Below are 15,218 nucleotides of genomic sequence, written 5' to 3' on the forward strand. Positions count from 1 at the left end.
GCAGGGTCAGGCTTCAACCACACTCTGTTTGCCCTGGGGCAAACTGAGTGCATGAAAACTGTACAGATAGTGCATGAGTGCCACTGGCTCGCTTGGCAGCTGCCAGGGTCAGCATCATGTCACACTGTATTTAGATTGTACCACTCACGGGCCAGGCCCATAGAGCCAAGCGCTCTGGGTGTGGGTGAAAGATCGCCCCCCCCGCTTGGGGCAGTATGTCCCTGCGTAGTGGGAGCTGCCATGGCTGCCCGCACAGCAGCTGATATATCTCCGCTAGCCAGTACATAGCTGGCCAGTGCGGAGCTATCAGGATAAGTGTGTGGCGTTGCTCTCTCACTCTGGCCAGAGTTGGGGGTATCAGAGCCAGGGGTGGGAACTCGTACAGAAGGCCCGGGGGCCAATTGTGCGCGAGTGCATCCACGCCTAACGGTGCATTTAGATCGTGCATCGAAAAGAACAGCTGACACTGAGCGTTGTCCTTCGATGCGAACAGATCCACCGCGGCTCTGCCGTAACGCACCCACAGCTGGCTCACAATCCTTGGATGTAGAGTCCAGTCTGCATAAAGTGGTATACCTCTGGACAGTAGATCTGCCCCGAGGTTCCTCACTCCCGGTACGTGCGTCGCTCTCAGAGAGAGGAGACGCCTACCGCTCCATAGGATAAGTTTGCGCGCCAGTGTGTGTAACTGGAGAGAACGCAAACCCCCTTGGCGGTTAATATACGATATTGTGGTCATATTGTCTGTCCTCACGAGGACGTGATGTCTCCTGAGGAAAGGCAGAAAGCGTTTTAGGGTGAGAAACACCGCTAAAAGCTCCAGGTAATTTATGTGCGCCCGCTGGAGGTCTCTGCTCCAGAGACCCCTCACCAGGCGACCTTCATAAATACCTCCCCAACCTGTCAGACATGCGTCCGTGGTGACCACTTTCCGTGAAAGGACAGCACCCATAGGCACACCTCGTACTAGAAAAGTCGGGTGCAGCCAGTGGCGCAGTGCCATTACGCATTTCACAGTAACCGGGGTTTAGTTTTAGGGCGGCCACCCAGCGCTGAAACTCCCTCATGTGTAAGCGTCCCAGTCGTACGACCAGGATGGCTGACGCCATGAGCCCCAGCAATCGCAGGCATGATCTGAAGAGAACATGTTTGCGCAGCCGGAAAAGAGCGAGACAAGCTCTGAAAGCTTTCACTCTATCCGCTGACAAGCGAGCTGAAAAGGGCACCGAGTTCAGGTATAAACCCAGGAAGAGTATAGTCTGCGCGGGGCACAACATGCTCTTCTCTGTGTTTATTATGAAACCCAGGTTGAGCAGGTGCTTTACGAGGACATTTGTCTGCGTAACAGCCTCCTGCTCCGACTGTGCGAGAAGCAGCCAGTCGTCCAGGTAGGTCGCCAGGCGAATACCCTGTTGTCTTAACGGGGCTATCGCGGCTTCCGTACATCGTACAAACACCCTTGGACTGAGAGACAGACCGAAGGGGAGTACTCTGTATTCATAACAGATCCCCTGAAATGCGAATCTCAGATATTTCCTGTGTGGGTAATATACTGGGATGTGAAAATACGCATCTTTCAGGTCGACTGATGTGAACCAGTCGTCTTGTCGCACGAGCCGCAGCAGAGATGTGTGAGTGAGCATTCTGAACTTATATCTTCTTAGATATTTGTTCAGAGCCCTCAAATCAAGTATTGGCCGAATTCCATTCCCTCCCCGTTTGGGAACGAGAAAGTACTTGGAATAGAAGCCGCCCTGACTCTGCTCGGCGGGTACAATAGATATAGCCCTCTTTTCTAGGAGAGAGAGAATCTCTTTCTCCAGAATATGGGCTGATTCTCCTCGGGCCTGCGAATGCAGAATGCCCGAGAAGCGAGGGGGGGTGACAGCGAATTGGAGTCTGTAGCCCCGTGTTACTATCTTGAAAACCCAAGCAGATGATGTGAGCATCTTCCACTGCATGCTCCTTAGAGCCAGTGGAGATGTCACATCTCTTCCCCTCTGAGTCTCTATTTGTTGTGTTATGGGGCCCTCTAGTGTCTGAACACTGTGGTGCCCCCTTTCGACAATCCCCACCGACACTGCGCATGCGCATGACGGTGGTGCCTTCACAACCCCAGCCGGCACTGCGCATGCGCGTGGCGGTGGTGCTTTTAAAACCCCAGCCGGCACTGCGCATGCGCGTGACGGTGATGCCTTCACAGACCCGCCTGTAATCCGCCTTTTGAGAGATGCCGAAGCTGCTCTCAGAAGGGGAACAGTTGACGGGCTGTTTATTGGTTTTATTGTTTTTCTTATCATTTTTTTGAGCTGCTCCCTCGGCCTGAAGCCTGGATGCGTCAGCGGCAAATGTTTAATGACAGAGGAACAAACAGATTTGTGACATGTGTTTTTGCGGACTTGAGGATGGTGTTGAGGCATCTCTCGAGGCGGCGGAAACACATTTAGAGCTGGGGAACCGTGGACTTCCAGCTCTGTCACGGAGGGGAGAAGGAGGGGCTGTCACGCCGCTCGCTTCTTCTTCCTCGCCTGCTGGCCGAAATTCTGGGTTGGCTGCGCCTGAGCTGCAGCCGGAACCGGAGAATTTCTGGGCCAGCTCGCCCTCGTCTCCAGCCTGGGCTGGGGACTCGGGGCGGGCTGCGACCTCTGCGTTTTCGGTGTTTTAAACCGAGCAGGGTTCAAGGCAGCTTGGGCGAAGGACTGCTGCTGCGAAGGCAGCGGCTGGACCCTTCGAGGGAGGCAGAGGTGGAGTGCCTCGTCCTCCCTCTTTTTCGACTCACACCTCTTTTGCATGGAAGCAAGAGCGGAGCCGAAAATTCCCTCGGGAACGATGGGCATATCCAGCACATCCTCCTTTTCCCGGTCTGGGAGGTTGGTGAGGTTGAGCCATCTCGCTCTTTCCTGCACCACCATGATCCCCATTGCCTTACCTGTGGCCTGGACGGCGCAGCGTTGGACACGGAGACTTTTAGATGTCTGTGACCGCTGCCATCTCGTCCAGAGTGGCTGCCCCCGGGTTACCCGACAGGTCCTCGCAGAGCTCCGCTTGGTAAGCGGTTAGCAGCGAGGCCACATTCAGGGCCCTGGCGGACAACGCTGCGGCTTTGTAGGACCGTTCAGTCATTGTCGACTGAAATCGGTCCGACTTTGCCGGCAGCGTGGGGTTCCTGCTTGGTGACGGGCCCATCCTCGGTAGGAGGTGGGCTGCTACCAGCGGTTCCATGGGCGGTATGCGGAGCAGGCCGAGCTTCTCCATTCCGTCACAGTCTAGGGAGGAGGCACCCTGGATTGGGACCTTGTTGCTGAAGGGCCGGTCTCTCCACGAGACCGACACCTCATCCAACATCTCCGGGAAGACCGGAAGGAGTTGCCTCTTTGTCCGCGCTGCTTGGGGAAAATGTTTCCCTTCGTAGCGGGACCTGGAGGTCTCCTTGGCCATTTCAGGCCACGGGATGTCGAGTCTGGCCGCAGCGCGTTTGCACACGGCCTGCAGGTCCATACTCAGACAGGGCGAAGCTGGTGTGCTATCGTCTGGGAGAGCAGCCCTCGCTCCAGGCTTTGCAGCCTGAGCCGATGACATGAAGATGTCCTCTTCATGTTCATCCGACTCGGACAGGAGGAACACCGAGGCGTCCTCTTCGTCCTCGTCGTAGTGAAGCTCGAGGACATCCTCCGCGGGTGAGACCATGGTGAGGTCTAACCGGGAGCCCCAGCTCGGTAAAGCGTGGGGTCCCGTTCCCGCGTGTCTTGCCGCCACCGGGTCCCGGCCTGCCAGGGCGCGGGAATCCGGTTCTGCGGCCATCTCAGATACTGAGCCCCAGACCGACATGGAGAGGGGATCACTCTCTGTGGCAGATGTCCCCGCGTCTTGACTGCCGGCCGGCAGGTCAGAGGACATGGGGGGTTCCTGCTCCGACAGGCTAGCTTGGCGTGCTAGCCGTCGGCGGAGGCTCTTTACGGTGAAGCGGACACAATGTCCGCACGAGCCGGGGTTGTCGATAGCGCCTCGGGCGTGTTCCAGCCCGAGGCAGGACGAGCAGACCTGGTGTGTGTCTGTGCCCGAGATCTTCAACCCGCAGCCGCAGAGTCGAGCCACCGAGTCCCTGACTCCTCTGGTGTGAGGGAGAGGGGCGTCCATCTTGTTCGCCTCGTGGCGTGGAGAGGACCCGCTCTCAACAGGTAGGTTGGGAGAAAAAGAGGTAACCACCCTGTCCTAAATCCGGAGAAAAGGACGGTGTGGGTCTTTTATTCCCGGAGAATACTGACTGGTGTGGCAGTATGCTCCTTTTAATCCTTTCCTCCTCCGTGGGGAAGAGAAAAGAAAAGACTTCTTCGCTACCGTGGTGTCGGTAGTGAGGGAGCAAGCTAACGCTAGCTTGAAAAAATTCAGACCTAGCTTACTTTCCGGGGAAAGAGAGCGGCGAGGTCGATTTCAACAATAACTAGCGTTAGTAATTACCGTCTTCCTGCGAAGCAGAAGGAGTAGCCGGCAAGCGCCCGTCGACCGAAATGGATATTTGGGTTCAGTCTGTGGACCGTGAAGCTTGTCCGGCTACCATAGAGATGTGCTCTGAAGCGAGAAGAGGTGTTTGAATGGCGCATGCGTTGTGGCGCAAGCTACTTATAGGGGGTGATTTCCCTGACGCTGACGTCAAGATCTCCAGCCAATCAGGATTGGCGTAATGAGATTGATGCTTCTGTTTGCTCCGCGATGAGGCGCATCCCATAGCAGAGTCCTGCACGGGTCTGATTTTCAAGACCCGCTCCCGCCCCGCACCCGCGACGTGCAATACCGAACCCGCCCCGCTACCCGCACATATTGCCAATTAGTTCCGCAACCCGACCCGACCCGTCGGCACAAGATCCGCAACCCGACCCGAACCCGCATAGCCTATGAGCAGTGAAAATGTGCAATTATTAACACACGCAGTTTCATATTTGTCTCAGAAAGCGTGGGATGTTGGTTATTTCCTCCATCTAGGATGACACAAAAAGCCTCCCAGACATTGGATTTCGCTCTTGAGGAAGTGTTATTGAAAATGCTGTATTCTCCGCTAGAGAGCTTCACCTCAGCCATTTCGAATGTGGCGCGCACAGCAGCAGATTGATGCGCTGCAGAGGTTATGATTATGCGCGGTCCCGCGGGGGAGAGGTCTGAGGATTTAAACATTAAACTAAATTACTATTATTTTAATATATTTATTATGCAATACCCGCGACCCGACCCGCATCATCTTTGTTTTACCCAGAACCGAACCCGGAAAAAAGCGTTTGAAAAAATACCACCCGCGAATCACCTTTTTTGCGGGTCACCCGTCGGGTACCCGCGGGTACCCGACCCGATGCAGGACTCTGTCCCATAGTGAGACATCGAACGGAGTGTTATGAATGAGAACTCAAATAGTGACAAAAAAAACAAACAAAAAAACGTATAGACTTATATAACTGCTGAAATACAGCATCGCTGAGTACTCTCTGTCAACTAAATAGATTCAATTCTACATAAATGTATTACAAACAAAACAAACTAAAATGACTGATTGCAGGGATCAAACTCTGCGTCCTTGACTGTCACGATGACGGACCTGGATGTTTACCTGCATCATTCAGCCACTTCTCGAGCAGCGGTTTCAGTTTGCACATGTTCTTAAAGCTCAGATTGAGGGCTTCGAATCGGGAGATGGTGGTCTGGCTGAAGTCGTTTCCGTACAGTTTTCCCATAGCAACGCCGACGTCTCCCTGATGGAAACAGATAAACAATGTCAGCTGCGACTCACTCACTCACTCTCACACACACACACACACACACACACACACACACACACACACACACACACACAACACACACACACACACACACACACACACACACACACACACACACACACACACAACACACACACACACACACACACACACACACACACACACACACACACACACACACACACACACACACACACTTGGCCCCCCATCCTCTTCTCCCTGTTTCTTTACCTGGGTGAATCCCAACTTGATACGTCGTTGTTTGAAGGTGCGGGCAAACTGCTCCAGCTCCTCCAGATCGCTGGGTTCTTCGCCCAAGTGACCCCCAAGACCCCCATGACCCCCGTGACCCCCGTGACTTCCAGAAGTTAAGCCAGGCGTCAATGAGGAGGCCATTGAGCTGCTGGAGGCTGAAGGGGTTCCAACAGATGTCACAACTCCGCCGGTGCTGGTGGCAACGATAGAGCCACCGCTGCTCCCACCGAGCACATCGCTGCTCTTCTCCCTCTGGAATGTGAGGAAGGGGGGAGGTAAATAAACAATCACAATCATAAACATACAAGTGATAGTTGTATCAACTCACTTTTATCCTATAGCTTTTTCTTAACTGATGGTGTTGTTGCAATTATTTAATCTTGTTTCATATTGTGTGTTTTTTTTTTTTTATGTGAAAGAACTTTGTAATTGTATCTTTTTTAAATTGCTATATTAATAATTAATTAATATTATTAATAATGTTTTTTTTCTCATTCATTTTCTTCTATTATAATTTGTGTTATTATAGTAATTATTACATTACTAAGCAGTCAAGATATCAAAAAGCATTCTCTCTTTTCATGAACCCAAATAAACTGCCCAGTGAATACATATGAGGTTATCAGCTAGGAAACATGCAAAAGAAACAACAACAATCATGTTTCCCTGGATGCATTGATACATTTGACAGATTTGACAGGAATCATGCACACAAAAACCTGCCTACATGTTCTTAATAGTCAGAAATGCCATGAATGTGAGATTTGGAGATAGAGTTTAAGAAGAAGAGTGCACATGGAAGCAGGAATGTGACCCTGCGCTCTTTGGGCGCGACAACTAATTGAGCAGACATCATGCATGGAACCTGCTGCTGCACGTGTCATTTACATTCATCGTCTCTGTGCATAACATACACGAACAATAGGGGAACACATGCCTTCTGTTTGACATGACTTCATCAACGCATAATGAAAAAATCTATAACGGCCGCTCGGACGTGTGAGGATGCATTCATGCATTATGTTAAAGAAGATAAAGGCTGAGGACACGAGGTGAGCCGTGTGAATATATCAAGATTCTGCGTCTATTATGAAAATAACCTGCCATGGAATACATTTTGAATAAAGCAGCCACCTTTCTTTGGCAGCAGCAAACAGATTGTTGCAGATGGTATCACCATTTTATTGGAATTATAAAATGACTTGTGTCTCCTGAAGGACAACAACAAAAATCAAGTGTGTTTTGCAGAGATTTAGCTTTTGATTTGCATTAAAATAACTTGTCGGATAGTTATGATCAGTACTTTGGATCTGGATCTTTCTTCTCTGTCTATCTCTCCCCTCCCACTCTAACAAAGGGAGATGTTCCCTACCTGTGCTTGGAGTCCCAGGCGAGGTGGACTTGTCAGTAGTCCTCCTTGGCTTTGCTGAGGTAGCTGGATCAGATTTGGTGTCGAGAGTAAAGCTGTGAAAGCAAGCACGACCAATTAACAAACCAAATGAAACATTACATCTAATTATTAAACAAAGTACAGGCAAAGCAATCAGGTAGGAGTTAATAGTTCTATAACGATATATGCTTTCTTAAGATGGCCTCACCATGCTGCTGCTGCGCCTGCGTGGGCTGAGACAGGAGGAACTGAGCAGGACCCTGGAGATGATGACCGGGCATCAGAACCAACTGCTGGAGCTGCAACAGCTGCTGGATGTCCTGCAACAACACACAGAGGGGTTTTTATTAAAAAGCAAAAATAAACTAGCTTTAAAGAACAATGAAAAGTTATGATGGCAACACATTTGAAGATGTGACTTGCCAGTAACATGCTGAACCCTTGTGTTTCAATCAGGGAATATACTGTTGGCGGATCGTACCTGGGCAGTGAGCTGGATTGGCTGCGTCAGAGCCATCTGCTGTGGAGGCGGGACTTGGACCGTTTGTTCCTGCTTGATTTGCTGCTGCTGGGATTGTGATAAGCTCTGCTGCTGCTGCTGGTGCTGCTGGTTGGCTTGTTGCTGCGCGGCGGCGTGGGCAGCGTGAGCGGCGTGGGACTGCTGCACGGCGGCGGCCAGGAGCTGAGCCTGAGCCTGCTGGAGGAGAAGCTGCTGCTGGGCCGGGAGGAGAGCGGCAAGCTGCGGGGGGGGGGGGCATAAAAAGAAAGTCAGAAGAGAGAACAAAGAGTGATGTCAGCCCAGCATTCCAGGAGTAAAGGTGTAGGCGAATCTGTTTCAAACACTAAAGACTTCCAGAGCAAGACAAGCAAGAAAAGTCGTCCACTTAAAGGGCCCATGTCATGCTTTTCTGGTTATTACCCGTCCCCTTGTGTGTTATGAAGGTTTTTCTGCATGTAAACGGTCTGCAGAGTCACAAACCCTCAAAGTGCACCCTGTAGCGAGTAAAACTCTAACACAGTCTATGCTGCCCCAGAACGCCTCGTTGGAGATTTCTCATTTTCCATTTTTTACTTCCTGGGTTCTGTGACGTGTGAACACCCAAATCAACAACAAATGACCGGATTGGCCCAAATGGACCAATCCGCGGAGCACCTCACACACCAGGATCCCTTGGCTAACTAACAGGGAGTCCCATTGACTTGCATAGAGCTCCCTGAACGCTGGTAATAGACGAGTTGGGATCGCGGAGAAATGCTCTCCGCAGACCCATTCTCACAGCGTTATAAACCTCTTTCTTACTCAATATCAAGCCACACTTATTGTTTCGACTTCGGCTGTGAGTGTTTGTGTGTGCTCAGGATGAGTTTGGCTTGTTCTCGCTGTATCGTCGACCCTGAAACCTGTCCGCTCCTCCCTCTCTGCGAGGGCCTAAGATATTCTAAAAAATAATATTTGAAAGCATTACAAAAATATATATTATTTGTTTTATATATTTTTTGTTAAATTTTTCATTAGTTTTACCAAAATAACTTTATTTAATTGTATTTAAAATAACATTTCCAAATAAATAAATCCTTCGAATCTGCCTGTTCAGTTTCTGTTGGAATGTGAAGGGTTAAATGCCGTCTCTGCGAGTTACTGTGAAGACGGGAGAGCTTGTTGGTCCCTCTGTACATTCACAGAGGGCCAGCTATAGTAACTCAATGAGAGAGTAATGTCAAATGACAGTACAATTGACCAATCATATCTTCCCTCTAAATGGGCGGGCTTTATTTTCGCGGACTTTATGACAATATCCACATGTCTACCCTACTTTTATTATTTTCGAATCATAAATCTAAACGATAGATTTATGATCGATAGATTTATGATCGATAGATTTATGATTAGCATAAATTCGTTCATGATGGCTCACTTCAATGATAGTAATGACATCGTTTGCAAAATTATTAACCGAGTCATTTTCAAGAGTTACAATGATAAACTGGAGTGGCAAAGGATCAGCTGCATGACCCGCCATGAAGTGCTTCATCCAAAAGGACAGGAGGATGGACTTTGTGTTTAAGTGATTTGATCATCAAAGGTAGGCCTAAGTCATTTTCAATGTGGGCCGCCGTGCCGACTTAATTCATTTGTAATTGTTACTTGGCTGTGGGTGCCCTGTCATGATAGGTGTTTATATAAATGGTGTTGTTTTGTGTGGTAGAGGGTCGCTGTCATTGATGCGTCAGAGGGCCTAGGTATAAAAGTCACGGCTCGCCACTGCACTGTATATACACGACATGACAATTGTCACATTAATTATTTTGACTAACAGTGAGAAATGTTTAAGTGAAGTTCACACAGGATGTGTTGCAGCTGTTAACCCTTAAGTTTGCCTTATTTGCCAGGTGAGTGCAATGGTAAGGTGCTGAGATACAAACTCACTGAAATGACCACAAATGCAATATTTTGTGGACATTTTGTAGTAGTAAAACAAATCCTTAAGGGGAAGTCCATAGGTAGGAGGCCAGTTAGTCATCAAGACAAAACAATGTGTGCAACTTTTGTTTTAAAGGCGGCATTTTTTTTTTTTTACAAATAACTAATATTTTCATAGTACAATATATTGTTGAGTAGAAGTATAAAATGGCATCAATTAAAAATACTCAGATAGAGTACAAGTACTTTAACATTTAATTTAGATAAATGTAATTTTTTTTATTACATTCTTCCACTGGTCTTTGTCGACTTACCCCTGCTAGCTGACTACCAGCCAGCATCAGCTGTGTGTGGTGGTGCTGTTGCTGTTGTTGTTGTAGTTGTTGTTGCTGTTGTTGCTGTTGTAGTTGTTGTAGTTGTTGTTGTTGTTGTTGTTGTTGTTGTTGTTGTTGTTGTTGCTGCTGTTGTTGCTGCTGCTGCTGCTGCTGTTGTTGTTGCTGCTGCTGCTGCTGCTGCTGCTGTTGGGAAGGTGTTAGAGCAGGAATGGTGCTACGGACGATCTCAGAGCTCTCCTCGCTCTTTCCCTAAAGTCAATGAAAAAGGCACGATTCTGTTAGTATCCTTCCTCTTTTTGGACTGCATTTATCAACAGATTGTTACCAAAGCAACACACCGCCTCACATTTAAACTGTAATAATACTGAATGTTCACACAATCAAACTGGGGTTAAATGCGCAAGAAAATGTCAAACATTCAAATTGATATGCCCAAGTTTTGCCAATGTTTACAGTCCATATAGATTCACAAATCCTCTTAGAACTCCTGTGGGTCTGAGACTATAAGGATTCATCTCATACTGTATATAAGAGGAGCATGTAGACAAGAAGCACTAATCCTAAAAGATTTTGTTGCTTAAATGTTTGCATTTTACATAACTGTGAGGAAAAGTCAATCGACGGGTGCACACACTTAAGTACATTTGTAAATATGCAAACACACCACTTCTGACTTCATTTCAATGTCTTAGTAAGCAGGCATTTGAAGTCTGAAACCCGGAGAGGGATTGATGCAACATCAACGAGCATTCAACAGAAACTTGGTTTTCAGCAGCTGCATAATTAAGTCTCGTACAGCTTAGGCAACAAACCAGTTATGGACCCGCTCTCACAAACGCTTTTGAAGCCAGGTAACAGGTTCCTCAGAATGTAGAAGAATTCAAAGACAAACCCGATTGTGCAGATGAAGAAAAAAAAAGTCAAAGACGCCTCATGATTATCCTAAGTTTGACTACTAATCTTGAGCTTCCTCCTTGTTGCATGAATAAAGTGTGTGCTGGATGGCTGTCCAGAAGCTCGAGTCAATCCTCCTCGTTTTCATGATGTAGGAGACATTTTGAAAAGCTGCTGACCTTTGACCTCTTACTGTCATACCCATCCATCACTGTGGTGCATCTCTACGTCTATCACTCACTGCTGCCTCACTCACATCCTTCCTTCTTTCTGCCTTTTCTCTCAGGCTCTCTGAATATCAGTGAAGGTGGGCGGGGACACACCTTGCATGATTCTGCATGTTCAGTGCCGTCTACTCTATAGGCTCAAAAGCTGTTAAACACACCATCATTATGCCCCTCCCACACGTCCACATACGAACCAATATAGGAACTGTCGGAACACGCACCTAGGTTTTATACTAAAATATCAATACAATCAAATATAATAGCAAGAATAAATCAAATTAAAATAATTAAAGGAGAAGAACCATAAGCTGATATATTAAGTTGACTTTGTTCAGACCATTTCTTTTAAATGGTAAATGGATGTTAAAATAATGACTCATGTTATGGTTTCTATATGAAAACATAAAGGATTGATTAATAAGGATTGTGGCTTTGAAGCTGCAGATAGCCATTTGTTTTGTCAGGATATTAGCTAGGATTGACCAAAACAACACACACACACACACACACACACACACACACACACACACACACACACACACACACACACACACACACACACACACACACACACTGCATGTCGGATGTGGCTCACCTTGCTGCCAGCCGGTGTGGGGGAGATGCTGCAGGGGCTTGTTTTCATCGGCTGAACCTGCAGCAGCACATAATACAAATGAAACCATGCACATTTCAAAGTAGATCTTTCTATGAAACTTAAAAAAACAAACTGTTGAGCCACATGGAAGGAGTTCCCAATCATTCTGCGAGTCAATCTTGTTTTAAAAAAACAACAAAAACGGTAATAAGCTCAATGTCAGAAAGTAAGCTTAAGAATTATTGCTCATTACTTGGTTAATTTCAATGTTATTGTTAAATCATGTAGGATTTGAGTGTATTTATAATGAACAGATAAGCAAATATAATGGGATTGTGATCATTTGATACAGATATTGTTGCTGTGATGAATTCATTTATCTATAAAGTCACTTTATTGTGATACTTACAGTCAAAAATAATCAATAATTGTCACAATTTGGTAGATTTCTTTGAATTAATTATTTAATTCATTTATCCTGAAACTAGGCATCTAAGAATTGCAATTGAATGTGTTAAATAGTCAATGTGATAGACTTCATCCGATTTAGAGACAAACAACACATTTTACAAAATACAATGCCACTGTTTTTTCTCCTAATGACTCTTTTAATGACTATACATACTTTTTTAAAATTAAAAGTAACATTTCTTCTAATATTTAAGGATCAGAATAAAATGAACACCAACCTGGTCATCAGGGCTGTTCCTGTCAGAGTCTGAAACACAGAAGAGGCGCTTATTAGTCAGTGTGTGTGTGTTTGTGTGTATGTTCAGTAAGTTGTATAAGGGTGTAATATTAACTAGAAAACATGAAAGGAAACTGCTTTTAGACACAAATGATTTCACATTTGTCTCATGATTGAAATAAGATGATTGAATATGTGTAAGTAAAGTGTCACTGTTACTCATGTCATGGATCATGTATATGGTTTGGTGTGTGTTACCTGAACTGTCCCCTGGATACTCAGCCCCAGGCTTCTCCTCCTCTGCTGCTTTAGACATCCTGATATCTGTAAGAAACACACACACACACACACACATCAGTTAGGGTCACTGTGAATACAGAGAGGTACATAAGGCGAAGCTACAGTACGTGGTAAGAAAAGCAAACGTTGTTGCTTCAAATTCTTGTCCGACGGGGGAGAAAATAATATTATCTGCGACATGTCTGCAACATTTGATCACCATACTGTATGTCACAAACTGCGAGTGAAGACAGAAAGACACACAACCTTTTTTTATGCAAATCATAATTTGCATACAAATATTCCAAGGCATTTGTGGACACACTGTTTGTTGTTTATACACATTTCAATGGTGGGATTTTTCTAGTTTCAGCCTAAAAATCTACTGATATTTGAGTTTTAACATGTTGGCCAAATGTATAAATAATAGGTGTAAAAAGAAAATCAATAAACATCCAGTGTAGAAAAACACACACCTTACACATGTTCTCTGCAGATCCCTGTTCACATGTTCTTTGTGTGCTAACCCTGTCCTTGCACTCATCTGCTGCTTCTTCTTTCTTTCGCCATTCAGATTCACAAACAAAGGAATAAAACAGCCTCTGCTCTCTGAATGAGAGGTCAGTCCTACAGTAGGCCTCATTCACTTCAATTCAAACTGAGATTAACGCTGTCAGGAAGTCAAAGGAACAGGGAGACCATTCTGGTATAAAAGCAGTGGCGTTTTCTCCCGGAGGCCAAGGGAAGCCAGGCTTCCCCTGTTTTTTCGGATTGTAGTTATAATTTAAATAAATAAATAAAAACACTTTGTTTTGTTTCGATAATTCTCCTTTGCTGTGTGTTGCTGCCGGCCCGTCTCTCCCCCATTCTCATTGAGTATTTTACAAAGAGTGAAACAAACAGCGCCCCTCTAGATGTTATGGTGAAACAGTAGATTGCACTCACTGTTGCGAGAGGAGGCTAGCCGAATCTGGCTTCCTTTGGTGAAAAAAAATGGAGGGATTGAACAATCAGATTAGGCTCACGTCATGCCCCTGCCAACCTGTGATTGGTCAGGGCCATGCCAAGGGAAGCCAGAGGCGGCTGGCTTCCCTTGCCTCACAATCCAATCAAATCGTCTCAACTTAGTGTTGCAGTGACACATCCTAAAATCCGGAAGTAAGCTGCTCTCGGTTTCCCTCGACAAAAAAGCAATGGGATTTCTCCATAGGATTTTGGAAAATAGCTCGAAATAAGGTCAGTGGAAAACGAACCTGTTAGATAAATGCACGTTTTGTTCAGTCGGATAATATCCACCCGTCTACCCTACTTTTATCATGTTCGAATCATAAATCTAATCGATAGAAGATAGATAGCGTCACTGCATCACTCTCACCGCCGTTAGAAAGTAGCAAGCAACTGAAGCAAGTGCAATTATGGAGGGTGGAGATGTGGAGTATTTAATCAAAAGTAATTGTACTAAACTTCCGCTACAGCAGCAACAACATACAATCTGATGACAGGCCAATGCCCAAACTGGAGCTGTGTATAGCGAGGAAAAAAGGAGCGAATCAGACATAAAACGTCTCCTGATTTAGTTTGTGAATGAATGCTTAGAGTTTCGGCTGGAGAGTGCGTGCGGACCTGTCGGTTAGATAACAGGCGTGTGTAAATCCTGCATCTGATACAAATGTGTGTAAAATGATACCGGGTGCAGTAATCACTCATCTGGTTACGTTATTACATTGACCACCACACCCCCTACCCAAAAGAAAGGACGTATTATTGGCTTCCCCTAATTTTTTCCCCACGCCACGCTACTGTATAAAAGCAACAAATAATTCTAAGAACTAATTCTTTTTTAAAAGAGGGCTGATTCACTGTCACTGTATTATTCACAACAAGAAGTGGAAATGATTTCACTTTTGACCTGTGATACATTTGACTCCAGTACTGGCGATGAAACCCTTTTAGATTGGCTAAATCAAATCAGAAATTCATCACTTTTAAGATAAAGCCAATATATATTTTTTATAAGTTGCGAAGGTACGGAATATTTTTTGAACTCTCTTTTGTGCTCATTAAATGCGACCTGGAAGTAGCTAACAGAAAAGTGATGGTACCTTCCCATAATGTAACTCTTTAAATGTAAACTTTATTGAGCCGGGATGTGAGCATGGGATTAAGAATCAGCTTTTCTTTGGCAGACATCATGCTAACTACCACCGTTGTTCCTTGTGTTAGAGGAGACTTCTGGGATGTAGCAGTAATTGGTGGAGGAAGAACGCACCAGAGGAACTGCTTACCTGAGCACCAGACATTACTCAGCACGACTGCCGCCGCCATCTTGGATAAAACTGTCCTTCAGGACTAGTATGCTCTTAATTTC

At 46.2% G+C, this 15,218-nt stretch overlaps 1 protein-coding gene across 4 annotated transcripts in view; it reads right to left on the reverse strand.

The window, feature by feature from the left end:
- The window catches only part of LOC117536678 (POU domain, class 2, transcription factor 1-like), a 77,822-nt gene that overhangs the window by 13,150 nt on the left and 49,454 nt on the right, over nt 1-15,218 (reverse strand). For all 4 annotated transcript variants that reach the window (XM_034201641.1, XM_034201640.1, XM_034201639.1 and 1 more), the window contains exons 2-10: nt 12,830-12,895; nt 12,573-12,601; nt 11,884-11,940; nt 10,147-10,416; nt 7,892-8,149; nt 7,619-7,730; nt 7,393-7,484; nt 5,997-6,272; nt 5,597-5,738 (exon numbers count right to left, since the gene is read on the reverse strand). In XM_034201641.1, coding sequence (XP_034057532.1) covers nt 5,597-5,738; nt 5,997-6,272; nt 7,393-7,484; nt 7,619-7,730; nt 7,892-8,149; nt 10,147-10,416; nt 11,884-11,940; nt 12,573-12,601; nt 12,830-12,887 — 1,294 coding nt within the window. In that variant the 5' untranslated portion in view covers nt 12,888-12,895. The remainder of the gene's footprint in view (nt 1-5,596; nt 5,739-5,996; nt 6,273-7,392; nt 7,485-7,618; nt 7,731-7,891; nt 8,150-10,146; nt 10,417-11,883; nt 11,941-12,572; nt 12,602-12,829; nt 12,896-15,218) is intronic.

Source organism: Gymnodraco acuticeps, unplaced genomic scaffold, assembly GCF_902827175.1.
Source record: "Gymnodraco acuticeps unplaced genomic scaffold, fGymAcu1.1, whole genome shotgun sequence".
NCBI lineage: Eukaryota > Metazoa > Chordata > Actinopteri > Perciformes > Bathydraconidae > Gymnodraco > Gymnodraco acuticeps.